Raw genomic sequence first — 23287 nt, forward strand, 5'->3', positions numbered from 1 at the left:
TAAATTCTGACTGATTTCCTGTGATGCTTTTTAAATTATGGACACAGAAGCCACCCAGGCGGGTACTCTGGCTGCAACCTTCATTAAGTGCCTACAGTAGCAATGCGATTTGAAGCAGTGCGGAGGCTCTGTAGGAGAGATAATTAAGGAACTGTGGGATTACCGGGATCACTGAGTCTACTCTAGGACAAGGATGGCCGTTTATTACAGAACTACTATGTACAACTATGTCCAAGCCAATGAGTGCAGTACACATTTTTGTCTATGTGAACAGAGCCTCCTCTAGCTTACCATCAGCCTGGCTAAATGTGGTGGCTTTGTTTTTACAGGAGTAAGGAGGCTTTCTTGCTGCTGCCTGGGAAAATCTCCATTCCTGTGAGAATGTGTGGCTCTATCCCCACCCCCAGTCCCAGTCCTGATAAATCCCATAGACCATACCTTATCTCCTCACTCATCTCTAAACCTACATTCTATACTCTCAAGGATGATATTTTTCTCTTTTTTGGTGCTAGCCCTGGGGGGCCTTGAACTCAGGGCCTGGGTGACTGTCCTTGAGCTTACTTTGTTCAAGTCAGCACTCTATCATTTGTGCCAGATCCAGTTCTGGCTTTAATTGGGTGAAGGGATGGCTAATTGGAGATAAAGAAGTAACTTGGATTTTCCTGCTAGGGCTGGCTTCAAACTGCAATCCTGAGCTCTCAGCCTCCTGAGTAGCTAGGATTATGGGTGTGAGCTACTGGCACCTGGCAAGTATGATATTCTTAACTACCCCCACATTCTATCTTTTAGGATTTTTTGTATGCCCCTTTTTAATAAAAGTTCTCTGTTTCAAACAGGGTTTTGACAGCAACCAAGCAGCAGCTTTTTAGTTAAATCTTTCTGCTGATGCCTATACTAGCATTTGAGCTTCCTAACTAAATGCGTCCTACCCTCAGAGGGAAATCTCCATCAAGAGTCCCTGAGCATTTCCACAAAGAAAAGCTCTCTCCTTAGCAGCTGCCATCATGGGTCTTTTCTTTTTTAAAGGGGGGACATTCTGTGGACTAGACTTGGGGCTCAAGGCAGTGAGTGCTCTAGCACTGGCAGTCTCCCAGCTCTTCTCCATTTAACTTTACCCTTAAAGATCTTTCCCTATGCAAGCTTCTTAAGCTGGGCAAGTGATAGGGACAGAGACACCGAATGCAAGAATTGGAGATTGTTTGGAAATAAGAACAGGATTTTTCAAACATCACCTGAGATACATGTTTTGTGGGGTTGATTTCAAAAATGATTATACTTGGGGCATTTTTCTCATACACAGAGAATATCTTTTAGGTGGGTAAGATGGGTTGCATGGTTTCCAGAGGTATTAGCAAGAGGAAAGTATGCATCACATGGTTGTCTTTTGTTTACAAAAATCAATCAACTGTCAGGGATGCTTCCTTCAATGAATGACTCCTCCTCTCTTCATTCTCAAACAAGCCCAGGTTCCAGAAGATGTGAGAGAGCAAGAAGAAAGTGGGAGGTTAGTAGCAGTCAAGGCAGGAGGGCCTGTCCTTTTCTCCTCAACTCCCACTTCAGTGGTTTTCTGTGTAGGATGACACTGAAAGCGTGTGGGTATTTGTAAATGTCTTCTGAGGAATGCATCTTCCTCCAAAAACTACAGACACTGAACAGGAACTCTTGGATTCGTCACCCCAAAAAGAGCTATGTTCCCTGATCAGCAAGGACTTAAAGTTTAATGGTTTGCAAAAGTCATTACAGCTTTAGACTGAGTCCATCCACAGCCACATGTTTGTTCAAGCAGCACCTGAGGAAACACTGGGAAACTATGGGGTGGAGAGAGATGAAGTTTCTGTTTTGGAGGTTCTGCACTTGATTTCCCCTCTGCTGTGATGCTCATTACTCATGTATTTGTGGAGCTGCCTCCACATTTTGGATTAAGACTGAGGGAGCCTTCCTTAATCACTGTTCGTCTACTGTCTTCTTTCCTCAGTTAGTCACCAGGACATGACATCTACCATGATATTTATTAAAAGCTGACAGTTATCTGATTTATTGGCTGACTCCTTTGCAATGTGGATTCACCCTAGGGGGTAGATGTCTCAAGAATGGGGATTTTGTGTGTATTCCTTATTAGGCCATCTCATTTTCAGACAGGTATTCAGTGAGTGGGGCTGAGGGGGTGGGTTCCATACTAAAGTCAATAATCATTGCTTAAAATAAAATAAAACCAAGCCTCATTCCAAGGTGACTTGTTATTCGGGGTAAGGTAAAGGTCTTTCTTTAAGGTGAACATCTGCAACTGAAATGATTTTGTTTCATGCTTTATATCCTCATCGTGTTTCAATTAATGTTTCCAAACATAGACATCAGAATTCCTGTGCATCAGAATTCCTGGGAGAGAAAAGTCTTCCTAGGAAGCAAGATGGGAAAGGGGGCAAGAAAGTGAGCAGAGGCAGAGGCAAGAGGAGGAGAAACTGGACCAGGAACTGGGATAGGGCTGTCTAACGAGATGCAGTCATTTTTAGGTATCTGATATTTCAGCTTAGAATGGGATCTTAGGTACCATTTTTTTCTCTTCACTGCATGTGATAATATTATCATTTATTTTAAATGGTTCTAAATTGCAGATTTAATTTTATTTCAAATCAATTCCATTTTAAAATTACTTTCAATAGGAAGAAGTGAAGGAACAACATACATAAACTTACTATATTTGAAGGTCTCAAAAAATGTATGTTTGGCTCTGAATCCCAAACTCTTACCAAAATAAAGAGTTAAAAATATGCGTAAGATATACTTTCCTTTTTTTTTCTTTAGTCCTTGGTAGACAAGGTCAAGTATTGCACTTTAAAATCACTGCCCCAACTTTTGCCCTGAATTGACTGCATGCTTCCAGCAAACATGATTTTTAATAAATTCTCTATAAAAGCAACTAGCTGTTTTTTTAAAAAATTCTTTTCTTTTTTTTCTCATTCAACTTTGGATAGTTTATTCTACAGAACTGTTTTTTTTTTTAAGAAATGGCATATTTACTTACAAAACTGTGAGATGGGGGCATCTAGCTGAGGCACATTTCCTCCCTTGGCATTGAGCTTCTGGACCTGTGTCGGTGGTACGGGTTTGTGTGATTGCCCAGTGGCCCGGTACATAGCTTGGACCCATAAGATGCGATCTTGTTCATCATCACTTGCAAAGATCACTGTGTCGCCTTCTTTGACTGCATTGAAGAAGGCCCTGCCACCCTCCAAACCTAGAAGGAAAAGAGAGAATAACTTCTAAGCTGAGTTGTGACATGATCAGTCCATAGAAAGCAGTTTCAGTGGCTTTTTTCCTGAGCCAGAAGGGAGGAGCTATTTATTTAACTCCAGCCTGGTGACTCTGAGAACTATTTAGCCACCAAGTAGGACCATGATGCTTAGACATTTTGAGCCTGGTTCCTATGTCTTTGTTCTGATGGTGACAGCACTCTCAAGCAGGCTGCCCAACACATCTGCCTATTTCTTCTCTCATATTTAAAACCAAATCATCTAGGTGGGTGCTGATAGCTCACACCTACAATCCTCGCTACTAAGGAGGCTGAGATCTGAGGGTTTTGATTTCCTGCCTGTCCAGGCAGGAAGTCCAAGATTCTTCTTTTTTTTTTTTTTTACCACCAATTAACTACTAAGAAGCCAGAAGTAGAGTTCTTTTTTTTTTTTTAATAACAAAGGACACATCTGCAATAAGACTTCTCAAATGTGCATCACTGGGCACCCTACTGAACTGTACCTTCTGATCCAGTATGTCTACAACAGGGCCTGAGCTTCTTTGTGTCAAACAAGCTTGCAAATGATGAACATGACACTGGTTTGAGGACTGTGCTTTGAGCAGCAGTGTCTCCTCTCAGTCTCTTAATGCCTCTCTAACCAGGCTGCTGTTGACCAGCCTTCTCATTAGGGTCTCTAGTGGCATCTGCCTTGGTGAATCAAATGGTCAGAATCCTAACTGCATTTGCTTTAGCCAGCAGTATGCACACTACTACCTGTACTTTGGCCCTCTCTCTTGAACTCCAAGCCTGTGTTGCTAACAGTTTTCTATACAAGTATGTCACACCCAACTCTGGACTCCTGCTCCTTCCCTTAAATCCCTCCTCCAGCTCAGTCATGCTGTGCGTATCTCTTAGTGCTGAATTCTACAACTCTCTGTGTCTCCAAATGCTACTGAAATCCTGACAGTTCTAGCTGCAGGACTATACCAGAGCAGGACCACTGTCCACATCTCCAGTGCTGCCATAGAAGCTCTCTGTGAACACCTCTTACCTGGCTTGTTTAAGTAGTCTCCTCTCTGACCTGTTTACCTCCAGCCTCACTGTCTGTGGTCCATTTTTAGACTCACTGGTTCAGTATAAGAGTCAGGTCATCCTGCACCTTGGCTCACAGTGGCTTCATTCAGGCTAGCTCCCAAAGGCCTGCCTGCATTCCAGCCTTTGTCAGGATGGCTATCTACCAGAAGTCTCCTCCTCCTCCTCCAACTCCTCTTGCTGCTGCTCCTCCTGTTTCTCCTCCTCCTCTTCCTCCTCCACCAGCTTCTTCTCTTCCTCCTCCTCTGCCAGTTCCTTCTCCTCTTGCTCCTTCTCCTTTTTCTCCTTCTCTTCCTTCTCCTTCTTCTCCTTCTCTTTCTTCTCCTCCTCCTCCTCCTCCTCTTCTTCCCCCCTCTCCATCTCCTCCGCCTCTTTCTCTCTCAATCCCTCACCCTTTTGTGTACTTACCCACTCATTGTAGCCTCACTGGCTTCTTACTACTCTTGGGCATCTCAACTCTGATCTTCCTAGCAGACCTTAACCCTTGCTATTATCTGCACTATACTTACAGTGTTCTTTTCCTAAGGCATCTTTTGTATAAGCACATCCTCACCTCCATCATGTCTTTGACACAAAGCAAAGTCCAATGAGGACTTTTATGACTTGTATCTTCTAGTTATTTGCCTTTCTGACCTCACTTCACCTTTCTCTATTGCTCTTATCACTTTCTACTTACATGTATACTTTGCATGATATGGACAGTGAATTTCTTCCCTTTTTGGGGGGGGGTCATGGAGCTTGAACTCAGCCTAGGTGCTGAGCTCTTCAGCTCAAGGCTACCACCCTACCCTTGAGCCAGCCCCACTTCTCATTTTCTAGAGGTTAATTGGATATGAGTCTCAGGTCCTTTTATGCCTAGGCTGGCTTTGAACCTTGATCTCAGATCTCAGCCTCCTGAGTAGCTAGGATTAGATGCGTGAGCCGCCACGCCTGGCTGGAGAGTGAATTTCTGTCTTATCTACTGTAATATACTTAATGCCTAGGATTGTACCTGGCACACAGTAGGTGATCAACAAATATTCGATGAATGAATAGGCTATAGATTCAGATGGGAGCATCTCTTTGGGCTTAGGCCAGAGCTATACTCCATTAACTTATTCCTGAAACACATGCTGCTGGTTAATTGGTCCTCCCCTGCCACAATGAAAGATTTGTGTCTTTACTGAGCATTTCCACAATTATGAGGGAGTGCCGCTGCCTCATTCATTGGATGAATGAGTGTGTGATCAACATCTTCAAAGTTCCAGTGAAGGTGAGTCAGTACCCTGTCTGACATTGACGGGGGGAAGAAATTTTTGGTGACATGAGAATTCTCTGTTGTTCTGACAATATGAATTCTGCTTGCACAAGAGTCACAGTCTGCCTGTTCACTACAAGACGGTATCCATGCATGTTGTCTCAGATGATATAATAGCTTGAGACACTATGTCATGGAATTTTGGAGGTACCTCCAGAACCGAGTTACTATGCATCCTCTTTGAACTACACCCATGGGAAGGTAAAGTGAAACATTTTCAATTTTAGCTTTAAAAGATTAGTAAAACTTAATGAAGTTGTTTATCAATTCCCCAAACTAACATTTCAAGGACCTTCAAGAGATAAGACTTCATTGAACATAAAATTGTGTGTCTGGTTGGCCATCTGGATCTCAGGCTGGTCCTGAGATGGCACCATACATTCGCATCCTTCCTAGAGTGCAGAACAGGTTATGTGAGCACCAAGCCTATGAGCACTTCTGCCAGTTGGTTCCATTAACAACATGGAGGAAGCCAAGTACAGTACAGAAGACGATGGGTTTGCACACTCACCCTCCAGAAGCAGCTAAGGAGACTCCTATAATCTCTGGGAGAACTGGCTGAAACGTACACTACTCCAGAGAAAAAGATCTTATGGGAAAAGCTGGCAAATAGTCTTGTGCAAAAGAATCCCCTCCAATGCTCACTTCACATGAAGAGTCTGCCTTTGCTCTTTCTTGTTCCTGGTTTTTAAGTGGAGCTTAGGAACACCCATTTTTTAATAGGCATGCATTAAGAAATTCCAGCAAAGGGTGCATGGCTCTAGCTCAGTGGTAGAGTGCTTGTCTAGCATGGGCAAGGTCTTGGGTTCCATTTATAGTATTAAATAAATACATATTTGATACATATATAGGATATGTATGACATATACACAAATATGATATATATCTTATATATAGGAAATATATACATACATGCATACAGATATGTGAACATGTCTCTGTACTCACATACACCTGTATATATTTGTGTGTGTATATAAAGATATATATCTTTTTTGGGGCAAGACTAGGGTTCAAACTCAGGAATTTCTTTTTTTTAAACGATCTTGGGCTTTGAATTCAAGGCCTGAGCACTGTCTTTGGGCTTTCTTAAGACTAGAGCTCTACCACTTGAGCCACAGCACCATTTCTGGCTTTTTTCTATGTATACGGTACTGAGGAATCAAACTCGGGTCTTTGTGCATGCTAGGCAAACACTCTACCACTGGGCTAAACTCCCGGCCCAGGAATTTCTTCATGTTAGGCATATATTTGCTCTATTACTTGAGCCATGTCTCTAGTCGTTTGCTTTGTTTACTTTTGGGCTAAAATGTCCCTTTATACTCTCATCCTGGATGACAATCCTTCTGTTTTATGATTCTTGCGATGACTGAGACAAGAGGTGCATACTACCATACCTAGCTTTTTGAGTGAGGTGAGGTTTCATGAACTTTTTTTTGGCCTAGACTGCCCTCAAGCCAGGATTCTCCCAATCTCAGCATCTGAATAGCTAGAATAATAGGCATAAGCCTATAACATTTTGAGTTAGAATTTCCTTCTGAAAACTGGGAACACTTAAATGTTATTATTGATTTAAAAATCTGTTGGAAAATAACTAGGACTTTGCATAAAGAAGACAGAGAAGAGCTACTGCTTGTTAACCTCAAGAATATAATCAAGGGGCTGGGAGTTTGGCCTAGTGGTTAAAGTGCTTGCCTAGCATGCATGAAGACCCGGGTTCGATTCCTCGGTACCACATACATAGAAAAAAGCCAGAAGTGGTGCTGAGGCTCAAGTGGTAGAGCTCTAGCCTTGAGAAAGTCCAAGGACAGTGCTCAGGCCCTGAGCTCAAGCCCAGGACTGGCAAAAAAAAAAAAAGAATATAATCAATTTACTTTCCATTTCCATTTCCTATAAATGAATGTATAAATTATATCTCATGGGATAATTTTGTTTTTAAGTTAAGAGCTTTTAAGTATCAGTGCACAGTTCTTCCTTGTGCATGGGAACCGGAGAGCTTTCTTCCTTCTGCTCTCCACCCACATCAAGGGAATTGTTTATAGCTGACAAACACCAGCTAGAACTTCACTACAACGACTTACATAGCAAGTACTAAAGGGTTAGACATGGGTTGCATTTCTAAGTCTAGCTCTGCCAACAATATAAATAGGATGATACTCAAGATCCTGTTCACTCTGTTGGACTGAGGCGAGACCTTAGGTCAACCAGGTAAGGGAAAGTATGGAGTCTCCTTTTCTATTGGCCCTTTGGCTCGCACCTTCCTCTTCTAAGCCACAGGTCTTAGGAAAGACTGAATCTGATTATTTGAGCGAACCCAATAGCTCAAGAAAACCTAGACCATCACCGAATGTTCTGGTTCAGGGGTTTCTTCTTAATACAGAGCCCAGTTGTTGTTGTTGTTGTTCCTCCTCCTCCTCCTCCTCCTCCTCCTCCTCCTCCTCCTCCTCCTCCTCCTCCTCCTCTTCCTCCTCCTCCTCCTCCTCCTCTTCTTCTTCTTCTTCTTCTTCTTCTTCTTCTTCTTCTTCTTCTTCTCCTTCTCCTTCTCCTTCTCCTTCTCCTTCTCCTTCTCCTTCTCCTTCTCCTTCTCCTTCTCCTTCTCCTTCTTCTTTTAACAAGATGCTACATGAAAATGCTTATTCAAACTCTAGGTTCATGGCATTGTAAAGGATCACCAGGCAGAGCTTTTAATTCATGCCTTAAATGGTCAGCTCTATAGGTGCTATGACATGATATCATACAGAAAGGAAAGACAGAACAGGTTGGGTGGCTCCAGATCCTCAGAAATGGGATCCTGATGGCAGTAATTAATTTCCCTCCTTAGGCTTGGTCCAGGCCTTCCCTGCACACCTTTTCAGGTTAACACTCCATCTCCTCTCAAACTCTGTTTTTCTTTTCTGTGTATTTTGTTGCATGTGGAAGAGCAATATGGGAGTAGAAAAAAAGGTTTTGGGCCAAATAATGCAGTATGGTTGGAAATGCTTCCCTTGTACAGATTTGGCATAAAAATAAACTTCTCTGAGAGAGGGCTGGTGGTGCTTGTTGTTCATTAATATGCTGAAATGATTTCGCACCCCTCCCTATGATGAAGGTTCTTTCAGGCTGATTTCTATTCATTTTTTTTTCTGGGGGAAAAAAAAGATAAAATGAGTAGGGGGAGAAGTGTGAGGGGGCAGGATGTAGAACTTATGAAATGTAGAACTTACGAGAAATTTTATCAGTTATATGCTTTTCTTAGTTATATTAAGTCTTGGGAGCCTTCATGTCTATGCTTAAAGACGGGTGTTTTCTTGGGAGGAAAAAAAGAAACCCACACCTACTGTGGATTTTCTTATCAACTTCCATCAGCTAACTTGAATGCTAGCCTGAATTTATGGAGGTATACAGGCCATGTTCCTTGGTCATCAAGGCTTACTATTTGGCTGGGTGTCAGTGGCTAATGCCTGTAATCCTAGCTACTCAGAGGCTGAGATCTGAGGATCGTGGTTCAAAGCCAGCCTGGGCAAGAATGTCTGTGAGACTCATACCCAAGTAACTGCCAAAAAACAGAGATAGCACTGTGATTCAAAGTGGTATAGCATTAGGGAGTTAGGCCTAGTGGTAGAGTGCTTGCCTAGCATGCACAAAGACCTGGGTTCGATTCCTCAGTACCACATACATAGAAAAAGCCAGAAGTAGTGCTGTGGCTCAAGTGGTAGGGCTCTGGCCTTGAGAAAACCCAAGGACAGTGCTCAGGCCTTGAGCCCAAGCCCAGGACTGGCAAAACAAAAAAGAAAGAAAGAAAGAAAGAAAGAAAGAAAGAAAGAAAGAAAGAAAGAAAGAAAGAAAGAAAGAAAGAAAGAAAGAAAAAAGTGGTAGAGCATTAGCCTTGAGCACAAAAGGTCAGAACAGGGCCTCTGACTTCAAGCCCTAGGACCAACACCTGCATACACACTCATGCGCACGCGCGCACGCACGCGCGTGCGCGCACACACACACACACACACACACTTAGTATTTGTTAAGTTTACACATCATTGGTGACAAAATGATAAACACATGAGCACATGTGCATGTACATCCACTCTTCAAACATACAACTCACACTCATTTCTTCCTTTTCAGGAATATCTTTAGCATTATATAGTTGAATATGTCACTCATGATTATAACTATGCAAAAGAAAACTGCAGCTGGGTGCTGGTGGTTCACACCTGTAACCCTAGCTACTCAGAAGGTTAAGAAGTGAGGACCCAGATTTGAAGCCAGCTGGGATAGACATTCAAAAGACTCTTAACTCGAATTGACCAGCAAAACGCTGCACATGGAGGTGTGGCCTTAAGGAAAATAGCCAAGCAAGGGCATGAGGATTGAGTTCAAGTCGCAACACACACACACACACACACACACACACACACACACACACACACACACACACACACACACAATGGCGTACGTTTTCTTTTTAGTTTTCAACCATGAATCCTCCGTGTAAGACCAAAGCCCCAGGCTGGGCTTAATCAACCCAGGATGCGAATTCCCTATCATGAGGAGTGTGACTGTCACGGTCACTGAGGAGAACACGGTAGGCCAGCTTATGTCTAGTATGCAGTGAGTACCCAGCATATGTGACTTGAGCATTGATCTACTAGAGATGAGAGTTTGGGGGGTTCATGACCCTAGGCTGGGAAGGTACCTGGCTGGGGGTCCGTGTAGTCCACAGTGTAGCCGTCCAACTGCAGGAGTTCCTGAGGCTCTGCTTTCTTCTCACGGTAACTGCACATAGCAAATGTGTACTGACTGACCTGTGGGAGAGAAAGGCAGAGCTTGAGGCTTTTTCTCTAGAGCTCATGTTCCCGAAACACCATTGCTTTAGACCAGTCTTCTCTCCTCAGGTCCTAGACCTAGTAGTTAGGAAAAAAGTGAGCCTTGCCATGTTCTGGCTACGTGACTTGGTGCAAATTACTTAACCTCTCTGATCCTCTATCACCTTCACAGACTGGCTATAACCTACTTCAGTGCCTTACCATGAGAAAAGAATAAGCTCACACAGAAAATGCATTTAGAATCTGTGCCTGGCCCTAAAGTTTGATAAAAGCCAGCTACTCTCATTACTGCCTGACTTCTTTGTTTTCTTCCTTCCTCTTCCTTCCCCTCCTTTTTCCTTTTCTTCCTTCCTGTGCACACGTGTGTGTGTGTGTGTGTGTGTGTGTGTGTGTGTGTGTGTGTGTGTGTATGGGCATGAGTGACTCCCAGGGTTTAAACTTGGGGCCTAAGCACTATCCTTGAGCTTTTATGCTCAAAGTTAACATTCTACCACTTAAGCCACAGGTCCACTTCCAGCTTTTTGGTGGTTAGTTGGAGATCAGGGTCTCACACACGTTCCTGCCTGGGCTAGCTTTGAACCATGATCCATAGATCTCCTGCATCTTAAGTAATTAGGATTACAGGCATGGGCCCCAGGCACGTAGCCCCTTCCTTTTTTGGGACAGGGTCTTGCTGTGTAGCCCAGCCTGACCTTGAAATGAAGACCCTCCTGCCTTAGCTTCCAGAGCTGTTGAGATTACAGGAATGTGCCACTGCACCTGGCTCCTTGTGTTATTATGGCTAGAAGAGATACACAATTGTCATTTTTGGGGGGGGCTGGGAGTTAGGCAAATCTGGCGGAACAGAAGCAATTTGGTAAGATCTACCAAATATGACCATGTGCATGCTGCAGCTGCCATGCTTGTCCATACAACACAGACTTTTTGGTGACAATTTGGAGAGCAGATCTTGTGGCTGCTTATCAACCTTCACTGCGGAGTGCTTTGGGTTGAAGTTTTCCCTTCATCACAGACAAGTGCAGGAATGACACGCTGTCACATGCAATGAACGTTCAGATGTGAGGTGCCAGTCACAACAGAGCAATCTCCAGCCCGCAGTAGAATGGTCACTGTCAGGGGGACCCTAAGTGGCAGCCCTCAGCCCTCTGACATGTGGGATCCATGCCAGTGCAGGGTGGCACTCAGGCTGCAGGCCCGCCTTCAGGATCCTGCCATCATGGCGCATGCTGACCCTGTGCAGATACTTTGCATTGCTACGTCTAGCCTGTCTGCAAGGAGCCCATGGGAGAGCAAGCTGTCCCTTTGCTTCAGGCCTGGCTCACAGGCACATTTACCATCCATGGATGTCAAATGTCTTGGCAAAGGACTGCCATGTCCTTTACCCCTTAGTTCTTTTAGTTGTTATTAGAAGAGACATCTTCTAAGCAAGCTTTGATCCCAGCTGGGGATCACTTCAGTGGCCTCTATGGGAAAAATTATGGGGTGTATGTGTGTGTATGTTTTAATGGTAATAAGAAATGGATTCTGTGAAATGCCAAGTTTCTTCTGCGCTGTCCTAGTCAGACTCCAGAGGATCAAGGTGTTTAAAGGAGAGCGCTCCTGTGGCTTGCTTTGTCTGTTGCTGCCATCTGTTGGTTGCTGATAGAAATTTTACCACCCTATTTGGATTTGGTTAGATTGCCTATGATTTTCAGAATCATGAGCATTGATTTGCCTCATAGTACTTTATAAATGCAGAAAGGGAAACATAACAGGAGTTGCAGCTTGGAGCTAGGAGCTCACACCTGTAATCCTAGCTACTCAGGAGGCTGAGATCTGAGATTGAGGTTCAAAGCCAACCATGCAGAAAAGCTCGGCAGACTGTGATCTCTAATGAAGCACGAAAAAAGCCAGTAGAACCGTGGCTCAAGTGGTAGACTACCGGATTTGAGGAAAAAGCTCAGAGACAGGGCCCAGGCCTTGCCTTCAAGTGTGCCCCCCCCAACCCATTCATGTACACATCAAGAATTTCATATGGGAACATGAATGAATTCTCTGTAAGAATCTGAATGGCCAATATCATCTTCTCTTAAACAGGGAAGGCTGAGGACAGTGGGTTCCAAGCAGGCTTGGACTTCCACTCTGGCTCTAGTGAGCTCTGACTTGTCTTTATGTATTTGATAAACATCCAACAGATGCATAAATATAGGCACTGAGGTTCGTTATTTTTACATTGCACTTTTATTATCTTTAAGTAGTTGTACAAAGGGGTTACTTTTCAACATGGCAAGTGAAGTGTAATGTATCTTGATCAATAACACCCCTTTAATAATTCTCCCCTGGAAGTGGCACTGTGGCTCAAGGGATAGGGCGGGTAAGCCTTGAGATGAAGAGCTCAGGGACAACTCTCCAGCCAGAGTTCAAGTCCCACAACCGACACAAAAAATAATTCTCCCCTATCATTCCTAGCCCAAATCCTCCCTTCAATTTTCCTACTTCCATAGGACACACTCACTAATATTCTGATAGTGTGTAGCTCACATGCGTGTACTCAGCTTCTCTATTACCGATGCTCTCTATAGGAGGTCTTGGGTGACATTAATCTTGGTTCTATTCATATCTCCACGAGCAAAACCTCACACAACAAACACTCATTCATTCATTTTGATTTGCTCTACAGAGGTATGCATGCCTAATCTGGTATGCATAAAGTTTCACTCCAAAATTGACATGTCACTCCAAGCACAGAACCTGGCTTATGACTGGTTCTAAGAGACAATGAATTTTCCCTATTCCCTAGGACCCTGCAACTGTCCAGTCACCATGAGTGCAGATACTACAACATTTCCGTGGTGATTCATACCTGATATTTCATCTGGCAACAGAGGGATAAAATAGTGTGTTAATGTGATTAGCCAAACAGAGAGGTGCTGCGACTCACTCGAGATCAGAAAACTATCAACAGAAGGGTGTTATTTCAAGACTTATGCATTTACTATGACTGCACTCTCAGAGCTTTCTAAAGCTTTCTTTCTGAGTTTAGTGGCTAGCTTCTTATAGTGCTGTGTGCTGCTGCCCTCTTCTGGTTATACTGATGAAGTTAGTTTCTGCAAAGGGTTTCTGCACTGGGTATAAAGAAATGTTTAATGTGCTGGATGGATGAAGGGATGGCAAAGATTTGGAAGGGTTCTGAAGTTTCCACAGGCTCTCACTAGGTGAAAGCTATTTTTTTTCCTGTCATGGTAGAAGTCTCATCAAACTACATTTTTTCCCTCTGTACATTACTGCTTTGGTGATGCTGGGGACAGAATCTAGAGTCTCATGCATGCTAGGCAAGTGCTGTATCTCAGAGCCATCCTGTAGCCCTAAGTTATACTTTGATGGCAGAATTAGAAGACTTCACACTTGCCATCACTAGGGTATTTAGTTGCAGTCTATCTCATCTTGGAACCATGGCTTGGCTGCTAGGATTTCTGAGGGAAGTACCAAGGTTTTATTTTAAAGTGGCTGGACCCTTAATATATAAGAAATCCTTTAGTTCATTTCTCTTCTTTAAAGTAAGAGAGACTTTTAAATAAGTGCATTTTGTATCAGAGTATGTGTATTGCAGTTACAAGGATGCATTTTTTTGGTGGTATTGAATTTTGTACTCAGGGCCTTGTGCTTTCCTGAGGCATTTCCCTTAGCTCCAAATATGTAGATTTTGTAAGTTAGACCAACTGTATGGGTAGTTTGGGTTGGTTTTAGTCACTTACAACCAGAATACAAGCCAGGTGTCCTGTACAGCAATTGTCGATTTCAGTGAGGAAAACAAGCATTCATTCATACATAAGAATCATTCAACTACTTGATTCTCTTTCAATTCATTCCTATGATTAACCTACTATAATTTTTTGGGCGGGGTCAGTTGAAGGGCTTGAACTCTGGGCCTGGGTATTGTCCCTGAGTTCTTCAGCTCAAGACTAGAACTCTGTCACAGCTTTACTTCTGGTTTTCTGGTGGTTAATTAGAGATAAGAGTCCCATGGATTTTAGTGCCCAGGCTGGCTTTGAACCACAATCCTCAGATCTCAGCCTCCTGAGATAGGATTGCAGGCATGATCCACTGGTGCCTGGCAACCTACTGTAATATTATACCCTCAATATAATATTAAACGTTGCCATATCCCAGAGCATTCCAACAATATTTTATCTCATTCAGATTTAGTATCATATTTAAAAGGTGAAGTAGAGATTGGTAGAATGATTGCAGCAAATCAGAAAGAGGATATGTATTAGGGACCACATTGTTTTATGTACTCCATAGTAAATGAATTCCTTCTCTCTCAAACTAAATGTGATCTAAAGTACTCTACATGTATATTCTCTTTGGGCACCAGACTCCCTTAAGTGTTTCATGTTACAGAAGCACAGAAGACCTGTATTAGGTTTCCCATTTGGCTGTCTCTATCCATTGCGTTCGAACAGGCCACTTAACTACTTTGGGCCCTCATTTCCACTAATGGGCAATTGAGCAACGGTTTGTCCCTTGCTGTGTATCGTACAGAGCCCTTGTAATGAGCAGCTATATGAACCACAGGTAAACTTGAAGGGACAACATAAATAGAAATTACTAACAACATTATTAGAGGAAACCACAAATGTAATTTGACAGTGCTAAAATGAGGACAAATGTTCCTTCCAGTAGTACTTTGAAAAGCAATTAACACTTGATTTTGTAACAAGAAAATTACTGAGCATGGAAGAAAAAATTAAAAAGAAAAGATGGTAGAGGGGGAGACTTAAGTGTCCTGGAGAGGTGACAAGCTGGTTGGCTTTTGTTTGTCCTCTTCTCCATGCAGCTTGGGGAGTCCTGACTCTCACTGTGGGATCTGTGGACTTAGCGTTTTCACCGTCATCAATGAGCTCAGGATATCAGAGTCACTAAGAATAGTAATCAGAATGTTTGGTCCTTGCAGATTTAGAATAAATCCCTGCAATTTCTTAGCTCAGCATAGCGAGGCTTCATTTCTCTTGTATTTTTAGGTTCAGATCTACAGCTAAGTCCACAAGGAATGTATTGACACTGCTAAGGCCACGGCATGGAATCATCTGCTAAGATACTCCCTTCCGTGCACAACATAGAGAGTGGGAAAGTGCAGTGTGGGAGGAATGAGTGCTCTCCTTTTAAGGAGGGCACTGACCTTCAGTGCAGTGGTTTTAGGTAGCACTCTTCACTCAATTACACATTGGCTCGCTTTGTGACATCTTTCAGAGTACAGCATAAAGCAAAATTCTGCAACTTGATTTAGGGTATAAACTCTCTGCTGGAGCCTAAATATTAGAAAGAGGCAAAGAAAATTTCCTTTGTAAACTGAAAAATCCAGATGCAAAAACTAAACAGCAGCAGTAGCAACTACAAAGAAATAAACATTTTTCTGGAGATTCAAAATGCCAGGTACTGGCAGGCCGGCCTATGATCCTCTCTACTCAGGATGCTGAAATCTGAGGATCTTGGTTTAGAGTCAGACTGAGTAGAAAAGTCCATGAAATTCTTATCTCCAATTAACTCCCAAAAGGCCAGTTTCAGCTGTTGAATCAAATGGGAAGGTGTCAGCCTTGAGCAACAAAGCTCCTGTACTGTCCAAAAAAATATCCAAGAGAGCCAATATGTATTTATGTGTCAGTAATGTATTATTTAAATATATTATAAAACATTATTAATAATGTCTATGCAGATGTTTTCAGCATTACTTAAAAGAGCCCAAACTGAAGAAGTCCTGAAATCTGTCAAATGTGCAAAAATGTCTGAAAGAAGTTGCACGAATAAAGAAGCTGTAGAAAAATAGGATAACGAAGGGGGGGAAAACAAGATGAGGGGCAGAGGGGGGCAGGGAAATGGGGATCAAAACATGTGAAAGGATATCAATATTGGTGAAGTAATGCACCTTCTATCTGGTGAATATAATGTAACCCTTCTATTAATTACAATAAAAATTATATGAAAAAAAGAAAAATACGATGAGTTGGGTTGGCTTTGGTTTACAACAAACAAAATACTCTATCTGTAAAGTTGTTTGAGAGTTTTGGAATCCTCGTTGACCACACACAATCACATGTCAGAGGTATTAAACAACAAAATAGATGCAAAAAACCCACTCCCAACAAACTAAATCTGAATGCTTCTCATTACCATTGTTTTGGTAATAGCATATTAATATAATGTTAATGTCTCTGCTGCTCTAATCAGGCACAAGCTTGCTCCCTCCTGGGGTTCTCTATCTCTGGCAGAGACCTGGGCAGGGGTGGGGAATGCATTCTCCTCTACCTTGCATACAAACATATTGTTAGAATTGAAAAATATTATGAAATAACTCCTCTGTACAACACTTGAATAAAAACAAGCTACCAAAGAACAAAACTACTTTTGACTAGATTGCTAAAAAACAAAACAAAACAAGTATGCAGTAGGGTTTGAATGTTAAATTGACATCAAAATAGAAAAAAAGAGAAAGAGGGAGTTCTCTAGGTAATTTCATGGATATCACAGCTGTATTTGCATGTATATGTATATATCTATACACATGTGTATGCGTACACACTATATATTATATATAATTGAGGTAAATTCATTGAACTTATAGATTATATCAATTTAAAAGTGTCGATTTGCTGGGTGCTGGTGGCTCATGCCTGAAATCCTAACTACTCTGGAGGCTGAGATCTAAGGATTGTAGTTCAAAGCCAACTCAGGCAGAAAAGTTCCTGTGAGACTCTTATCTCCAATTATCCACTCAAACACTGGAGTGTAACTGTGGCTTTAAGTGATAGACTGCTAGTCTTAAAAAGACAGCTCAGGGACTGTGTCCAGGCCCTGAGTTCCAGCCCCACAACCAATAACCACAGAAAGTGTCCATTCATCCAATTCCATTATTAATGCTGCTGGCTCTTAAGAGTGATACAGAGTTGAAGAGTTAGTTACCTGCACCAACACAAAAAATCTCTTCTTCCATCTCTTCCACACATTCTTACCAATGGCCCACAAGTACCTGAGGGAGAGGGAGAGAGAGAGAGAGAGGAGAGCTACGTCAGTATTTGAATGCATTGTTACCATACTTCACCGTGAACAATAGAAAGGTCAGGAGGCCCACAAACTCAGGAACACAGCAAGACCAAGAAGTTCTGCAAATGGGGGATGAGGAAGAACAGGCATCACAATACAGCATTGAGACAGATTTTTTGAATGGTAAGTCAAAATACCCACTCTATGAAAGGATGGAAGCACAAAAGTGGTGGGGGGGAGGGAAAGAGAGAGAGGGGGGAGGGAAAGAGAGAGAGAGAGAGAGAGAGAGAGAGAGAGAGAGAGAGAGAGAGAGAGAGAGAGAGAGAGAGAGAGAGAGAGAGGAGAGACATTGAGAGATGTAACTTTTTTTCTACCTAAGATGCTTGCCCTGGCTGCTAGGTGAAGAGCCCAGTGAAGAGAAGAGGTAAGATAGGAAATATATTAAGGAAGAGATGATGTGATGCTGGTGGGCCGTCTGATCAAAAGCTGATGAAGGCTGAAGCAAAGCTGAGGCAGTGGGCATTAAATAATCTAGAAAGTTCACATGCTCTGTGCAGTTCCCGAGCTTACCAGGGCCAGCTATGTGCTGTTAAGCTTTAAGACAGAAGTAGATGTACAAAGGTAGCTGACAAGGCTAAGGAGAGGAAGAATTATGACATAGAATCATTAAGCATATAGTTTTTCTGTTCAATTCTGTTTCATATATTCAACTAAAAAGAACAAAAGTAATAATTGAAATAATAATATAGGGCATATGACTGGGAAGTGGGGATTAAACTAATTAGGAGAAGAAAACTCCAGTGCTATTATAAACTAGGGTCATTATAAAAAAATAATCTATCACTTCAAAAAGTTACAGGAAAAGAATGGGAATGGGTTTATCATAAAGAAATAATAAATTCTGGAGATCTCTTCATTCTGTTTCAAATATGATACAGTGCTCCTGGGTACCAGTGACTCAAGCTACTCAGTAGGTTGAGATCCAAGGATCTTGGTTTGAAGCCAGCCAGGGAAAGAAGATATGTGAGACTCTTATCTCCAATTAACCACCAAGGAGCCAGAAATGGAGCTATGGCTCAGGTGGAAAAGTTTCAGCCCTGAGTGAAAAAGCTAAGGGACAGTGTTTAGGCCCTGATTTCAAGCTTCAGTGCCAACATAAATGCACACACACACACACACACACACACACACACACACACACACACCCTAAACCAAAAAACCAAACCCTTCACCATAAAAAGGGGAAAAATTCCAATGAATATATATGGAAACATCACATGGTACCCCATAAAACTCTACATTTTTGATGCTTTATGCACGTGTTAAATATAAATTTAACTTAAAAGATTTAAAAATGGATTGCAATTTGAACTGAACAGAGAGCAGGATTTCTGCTTGAAGGCTTTTGAAAGGGCAAGGTGATAGGGAGCTGGGAGAGCAAGAAAAGGATCAAAGAAAACTTAACAATTTTCCTTGTTAAATTGGCTTGCATGAGGGTGGGTTTCCCTCAGGCTTCCTTCAGAATTTATTGCTTATGTGGCACAGGCCAGAAGGTTTCAAAACTAAGAAGTGAGGGCTCTAATGCCTTGTGTCTGTGTAGACAGCCCTGGATGCCTCAGTGATTCCTCAAGTTTTAGTACCTAGTGCAGATTCGTGATCTGAAACTGCAGACACAGGGTGGCTCTGCTCCCAGGACCCCTTGTGACATCATGGCCTATCTGCGCAGGCATCAGGGAATGCTATCTTCAGTCTGCTTGGAGATGTGGAAATCTGGATTGAACCACAAGGACACCAGCATTGCAGGGCACTAAGCAGCAGCGTGTTATGTCCTAGTTATCACATCTCAGCCGGAGTGAGGGGAAAACCTTGGTGGGACTTTTGAATCTGGCATGAGCTCTTCTTTGGTTTAGTTGTCCTGTGACTCAGAATCCTCATCATCTGCCTCCTAAGTAGTTAGAAGAATTATAGCTACAAAATGGTAATAACACATGTTTTTAAATCTCAAAAGGTTGTAAAGACATAGAAAATAATGGCCACTGAGAGAAAGTGAGGGGAATGACATGGTATAAAAAGAAATGTACTCATTAACTGACTTAAGTAACTATAACTGCTCTGTACATCCCTATTTTTACTTATAATAAAAAATAATTTATAAAATTTAAAAAATGACATCCAGTGTAGAGTGAATGGCACATGGTCTAGGTTTGACCATTATCTCCACCAACATCCTACCACCACCAAAACCACCACTATCACCACCAATACCACCTTTTGTGTGGTTCTCTTTCCCCAAATTAGACCTTCTTCATGTTTTACATTAAAGCAAATGGAACTTCCAAAACAACTCAATTTGCCTGTGGCTAGGAAGTGGTTATACTAAAGACCCCATCAATTTACTAATAGGGGAGGACAACACAATAAAGAAGAGAGAATGTAATGATAAGAAATGTAGGTCCTCTGATTAGGAGATACACTAGGTCTTCTTGGCACAGGAGGAAACTTTCTTAATAAGGACCCAGAAACACAACAAATCAAAGAAAGTCTGGATAAGTGGGACTGCATTAAATTGCAGAGCTTCTGTATGGCAAAGGACATAGCTAGCAAATTAACTAGAAAGGCTACAGAGTGGGAGAAGATCTTCACTAACCATACAACAGACAAAGGCCTCATATCTAAAATATATCAACAGCTCAAAACTTGAATCACTCCAAAACTAATCTCCAAAGAAACAACCATCCCATTAAAAGATGGGCCAAGGACTTAAAGAGAGTGTTCTCTGAAGAAGAAACAAAAATGGCCTATAGACACATGAAGAAATGCTCAACATCTCTGGTCATAAAAGAAATGCAAATCAAAACAAGGCTAAGATTCCACCTCACTCCAGTTAGGATCAAGAAAACTAATAACAACAGATGCTGGATTAGGACATTTTGATGGGGGGAGGGAAATGGGGACCAAGACATGAGTATCAATGTATGTGAAGTAATGCATCTCCTGTCTGGTGAATACAATGTAACCCTTCTATTAATTACAATAAAAATATATGGGAAAAAGAAATGTAATTCCTCTGAAAGGAAACAGTAAAAAGAAGAAAGAAAGAAAACAAAAAATAAAAAGGACCAAGAGCTAATAAATATCAAGATGAACAATAAATTTAAAATTAACCATATCAATAATCACATAAAATATCAATAAGCTAAACAGTAAATAAAATTAAAAGGAAAAGCTTTTATTAAGTTTAAAGTTAGACCCAAAGAAATACTGCCTACATAGAAGTAATATGTATTTATGCATGAATGTATGTATGCATGTATGTTTATTTTTGGACATGGTCTCACTATATCTCTTGCCTCTGTCTCCCAAATGCTGGAATTACAGGCATGTACCACAACATCTGACAAGAAATACACTATAAGTGCACAAATAGGTTAAAAATAAGAAGATAAAAAGGATTGCTTATACAATAATAGCTTTGAAAAGGGCTTCTGTGGCCTCATTCCTGTCACACAAGGTAAATTTCAGGGCAACAAATACTGGTAAAGACAAAGAAAATCATTTCATAATGGTTAAAGGGTCAAATCATCAATAAGACATAATAATGTTCCTATTTTTCATAAGAAAACTCCAAACTAAATGGCGTGAAAATAGGTAGAAGTACAAAGAAACAAAATAAGTCTAAAATTTTGTCCAGAGAGAGATTTGGAAATCCCTTTTTAAAATATTGTAAAGTTAGGACATATAGTATTTGAAGAGTGATGATATTCTAAAAGCATTAGATTGGCCTGATCCAGCAGTCTGGTTTGAGAATCTTGTGTCTTAGAGACCTGGGAAGGAGACAGAAGTCTGTGCGGCTTTGAGAAACAAGAAGACAGGACAGTGGCCCAGCCAAAAAATTAGAGGGAAAAAAGGAACTTTTGAGTGTTACAACCTGTATATTCTCAGAGGTTTTTGCTTGGGAAAATCTTTTTTTTTCCCATGTGAAGCTCCAGTTTTTCTCTATGTAAGGTAAGGATTCCTTCATTCCACTTATATAGCCATACAAATTTGTAGCGTAAGACTTTTGCAACCTGTCAGGCCCTGTAGTTCTTTGATCAAGCGAGGTAAGACAGAAAAAGAACAACTGAAGAAAGAAATACATGATACATGATGATAAGAGCTCTAGATGAAAGCATGGGAGAAAGGAAGAGAAGGGATAGTGGAAGAAAAAAAAGTTGGAGGGAGAAGAGGGGGGAAGAAAGATATGAGATGATTTGTGAATAGGACAAGTAAGTCATTCTGTTAAGGTGCAGGGACAGGCAGAGATCAAGGTCAGCCAGACTTTGATCAAGGACATTTGTATGGGGATGGGGGAAAGAAGACAGCTAAGCAAGTGACTACATATAAATGGTAAGAGCCCTGAGCTGGGGAATTGTTAGAGTTTGAGGAGGCTCAAGCAGAGCCAGGTGGCAGGACAGTGATCAAGGTCAGATAGTAGAGGCTTGTAGCTATGTTATTAACAATGGCCTTTACTCTGAATGAGATGGGAATTGATGAGAGGATTTCTGGGGTCAGGGTCTGAAATCAAGTGCAAGGATAAGGTTCATATTAAAAATAAATATTCTTAAGAAACAGACTCCTGGAAGAAGGAAAAAAAAAGCATGGAAGGGATTAGCTTTCTTTTCTTTTCTTTTCTTTTTTTTTTTTGCCAGTCCTGGGCTTGAGCTCAGGTCCTGAGCACTGTCCCTGGTCTTTCTCAAGGCTAGAGCTCTACCACTTGAGCCTCAGCACCACTTACGGCTTTTTTTCTATGTATGTGGTACCGAGGAATTGAACCTGGGTCTTGGTGCATGCTAGGCAAGTACTCTACCACTAGGCCAAACTCCCGGCCAGGGATTAGCTTTTAAGATAAAAGACAAGTGACTGAGAAAAATAACAGGAGATTCTGAATTTCCACTGGAGACTGAATGGTTGAGTTCTAGATTTATTTTGGAGGCAGAATGAAAACAATTTGATAATGGATAAGATGCTGGCAAGAATGAATGTGAAATGTCCAAGATGGTTCCAAGGCACCTGAATGAAGGTCATTTACAGGTGGGAGGATGATAATTCTGGATCCCTCAGAGGTTGCTTCAGTGATGAAAAGAGAAAATGGTGGGAAAATAATTCCTGAAATTGAAAGTACCATATGTTAAGTCTGCCTGGGAGAACAGCCCCCTTCCCCTGCCCATTCTCCTTCTTTGCAAAGGGAAACACATTGTAATCACCTGTAACTGTCAATCACCTGACTGTGAGTCAACAAAAGGATCTCCCCCCCACCCCCCGTTCACCCCTTTCCCCTGCCAGGCTCTGAGGTCACTTTTGCCTCCTCATCTTTCCCTATATATATATATATATATATAATATCTCTCCACCATTAGTTCTCTTGCTACACACCTACATACATCTGGTGCGGGCTGGTGGTTTGGTTTTCCCAATAAACTCTCTTCTACCTAAACCATGTGGTGGTAATCTTTATATCACATAGAGGGAAAAGAGGAGAAATCAGATACAAAACTTTGGAGTTGCTAATTCTCAAATGAGCACAGAATATTTTATAGGCCAAACAATGCTTGATTGTTCCCATTGGTGTTTTCTATTCAATAACGATATTTCGAATGGCCCAATGATTGATTTAAGAAACTACTACACATCATGAAGGAGTAATTCTCAGCAATTCTGACTTCTCTTTTACACACTGAAGAGGATGCAGTTTATAATTTCAGCCTTGCTTCTGAAAAGTTCCTTTTCTTCCACTGCTCCCTAAGCTATGATATTGTTCTGTGCTTAAAAATCCTCCTTCCTCTCTATGGAACCCAATAAAACAAT

General features: G+C 41.7%; 1 protein-coding gene across 11 annotated transcripts in view; it reads right to left on the reverse strand.

The window, feature by feature from the left end:
• The window catches only part of Cadps (calcium dependent secretion activator), a 406170-nt gene that overhangs the window by 145741 nt on the left and 237142 nt on the right, over nt 1–23287 (reverse strand). For all 11 annotated transcript variants that reach the window (XM_090323391.1, XM_090323382.1, XM_090323373.1 and 8 more), the window contains exons 9-11: nt 17363–17429; nt 10294–10402; nt 3023–3235 (exon numbers count right to left, since the gene is read on the reverse strand). In XM_090323391.1, coding sequence (XP_090179517.1) covers nt 3023–3235; nt 10294–10402; nt 17363–17429 — 389 coding nt within the window. The remainder of the gene's footprint in view (nt 1–3022; nt 3236–10293; nt 10403–17362; nt 17430–23287) is intronic.

The sequence above is a fragment of the Megascapheus bottae genome, chromosome 2 (genome assembly GCF_031878675.1).
Source record: "Megascapheus bottae isolate mThoBot1 chromosome 2, mThoBot2.hap1, whole genome shotgun sequence".
Lineage (NCBI taxonomy): Eukaryota > Metazoa > Chordata > Mammalia > Rodentia > Geomyidae > Megascapheus > Megascapheus bottae.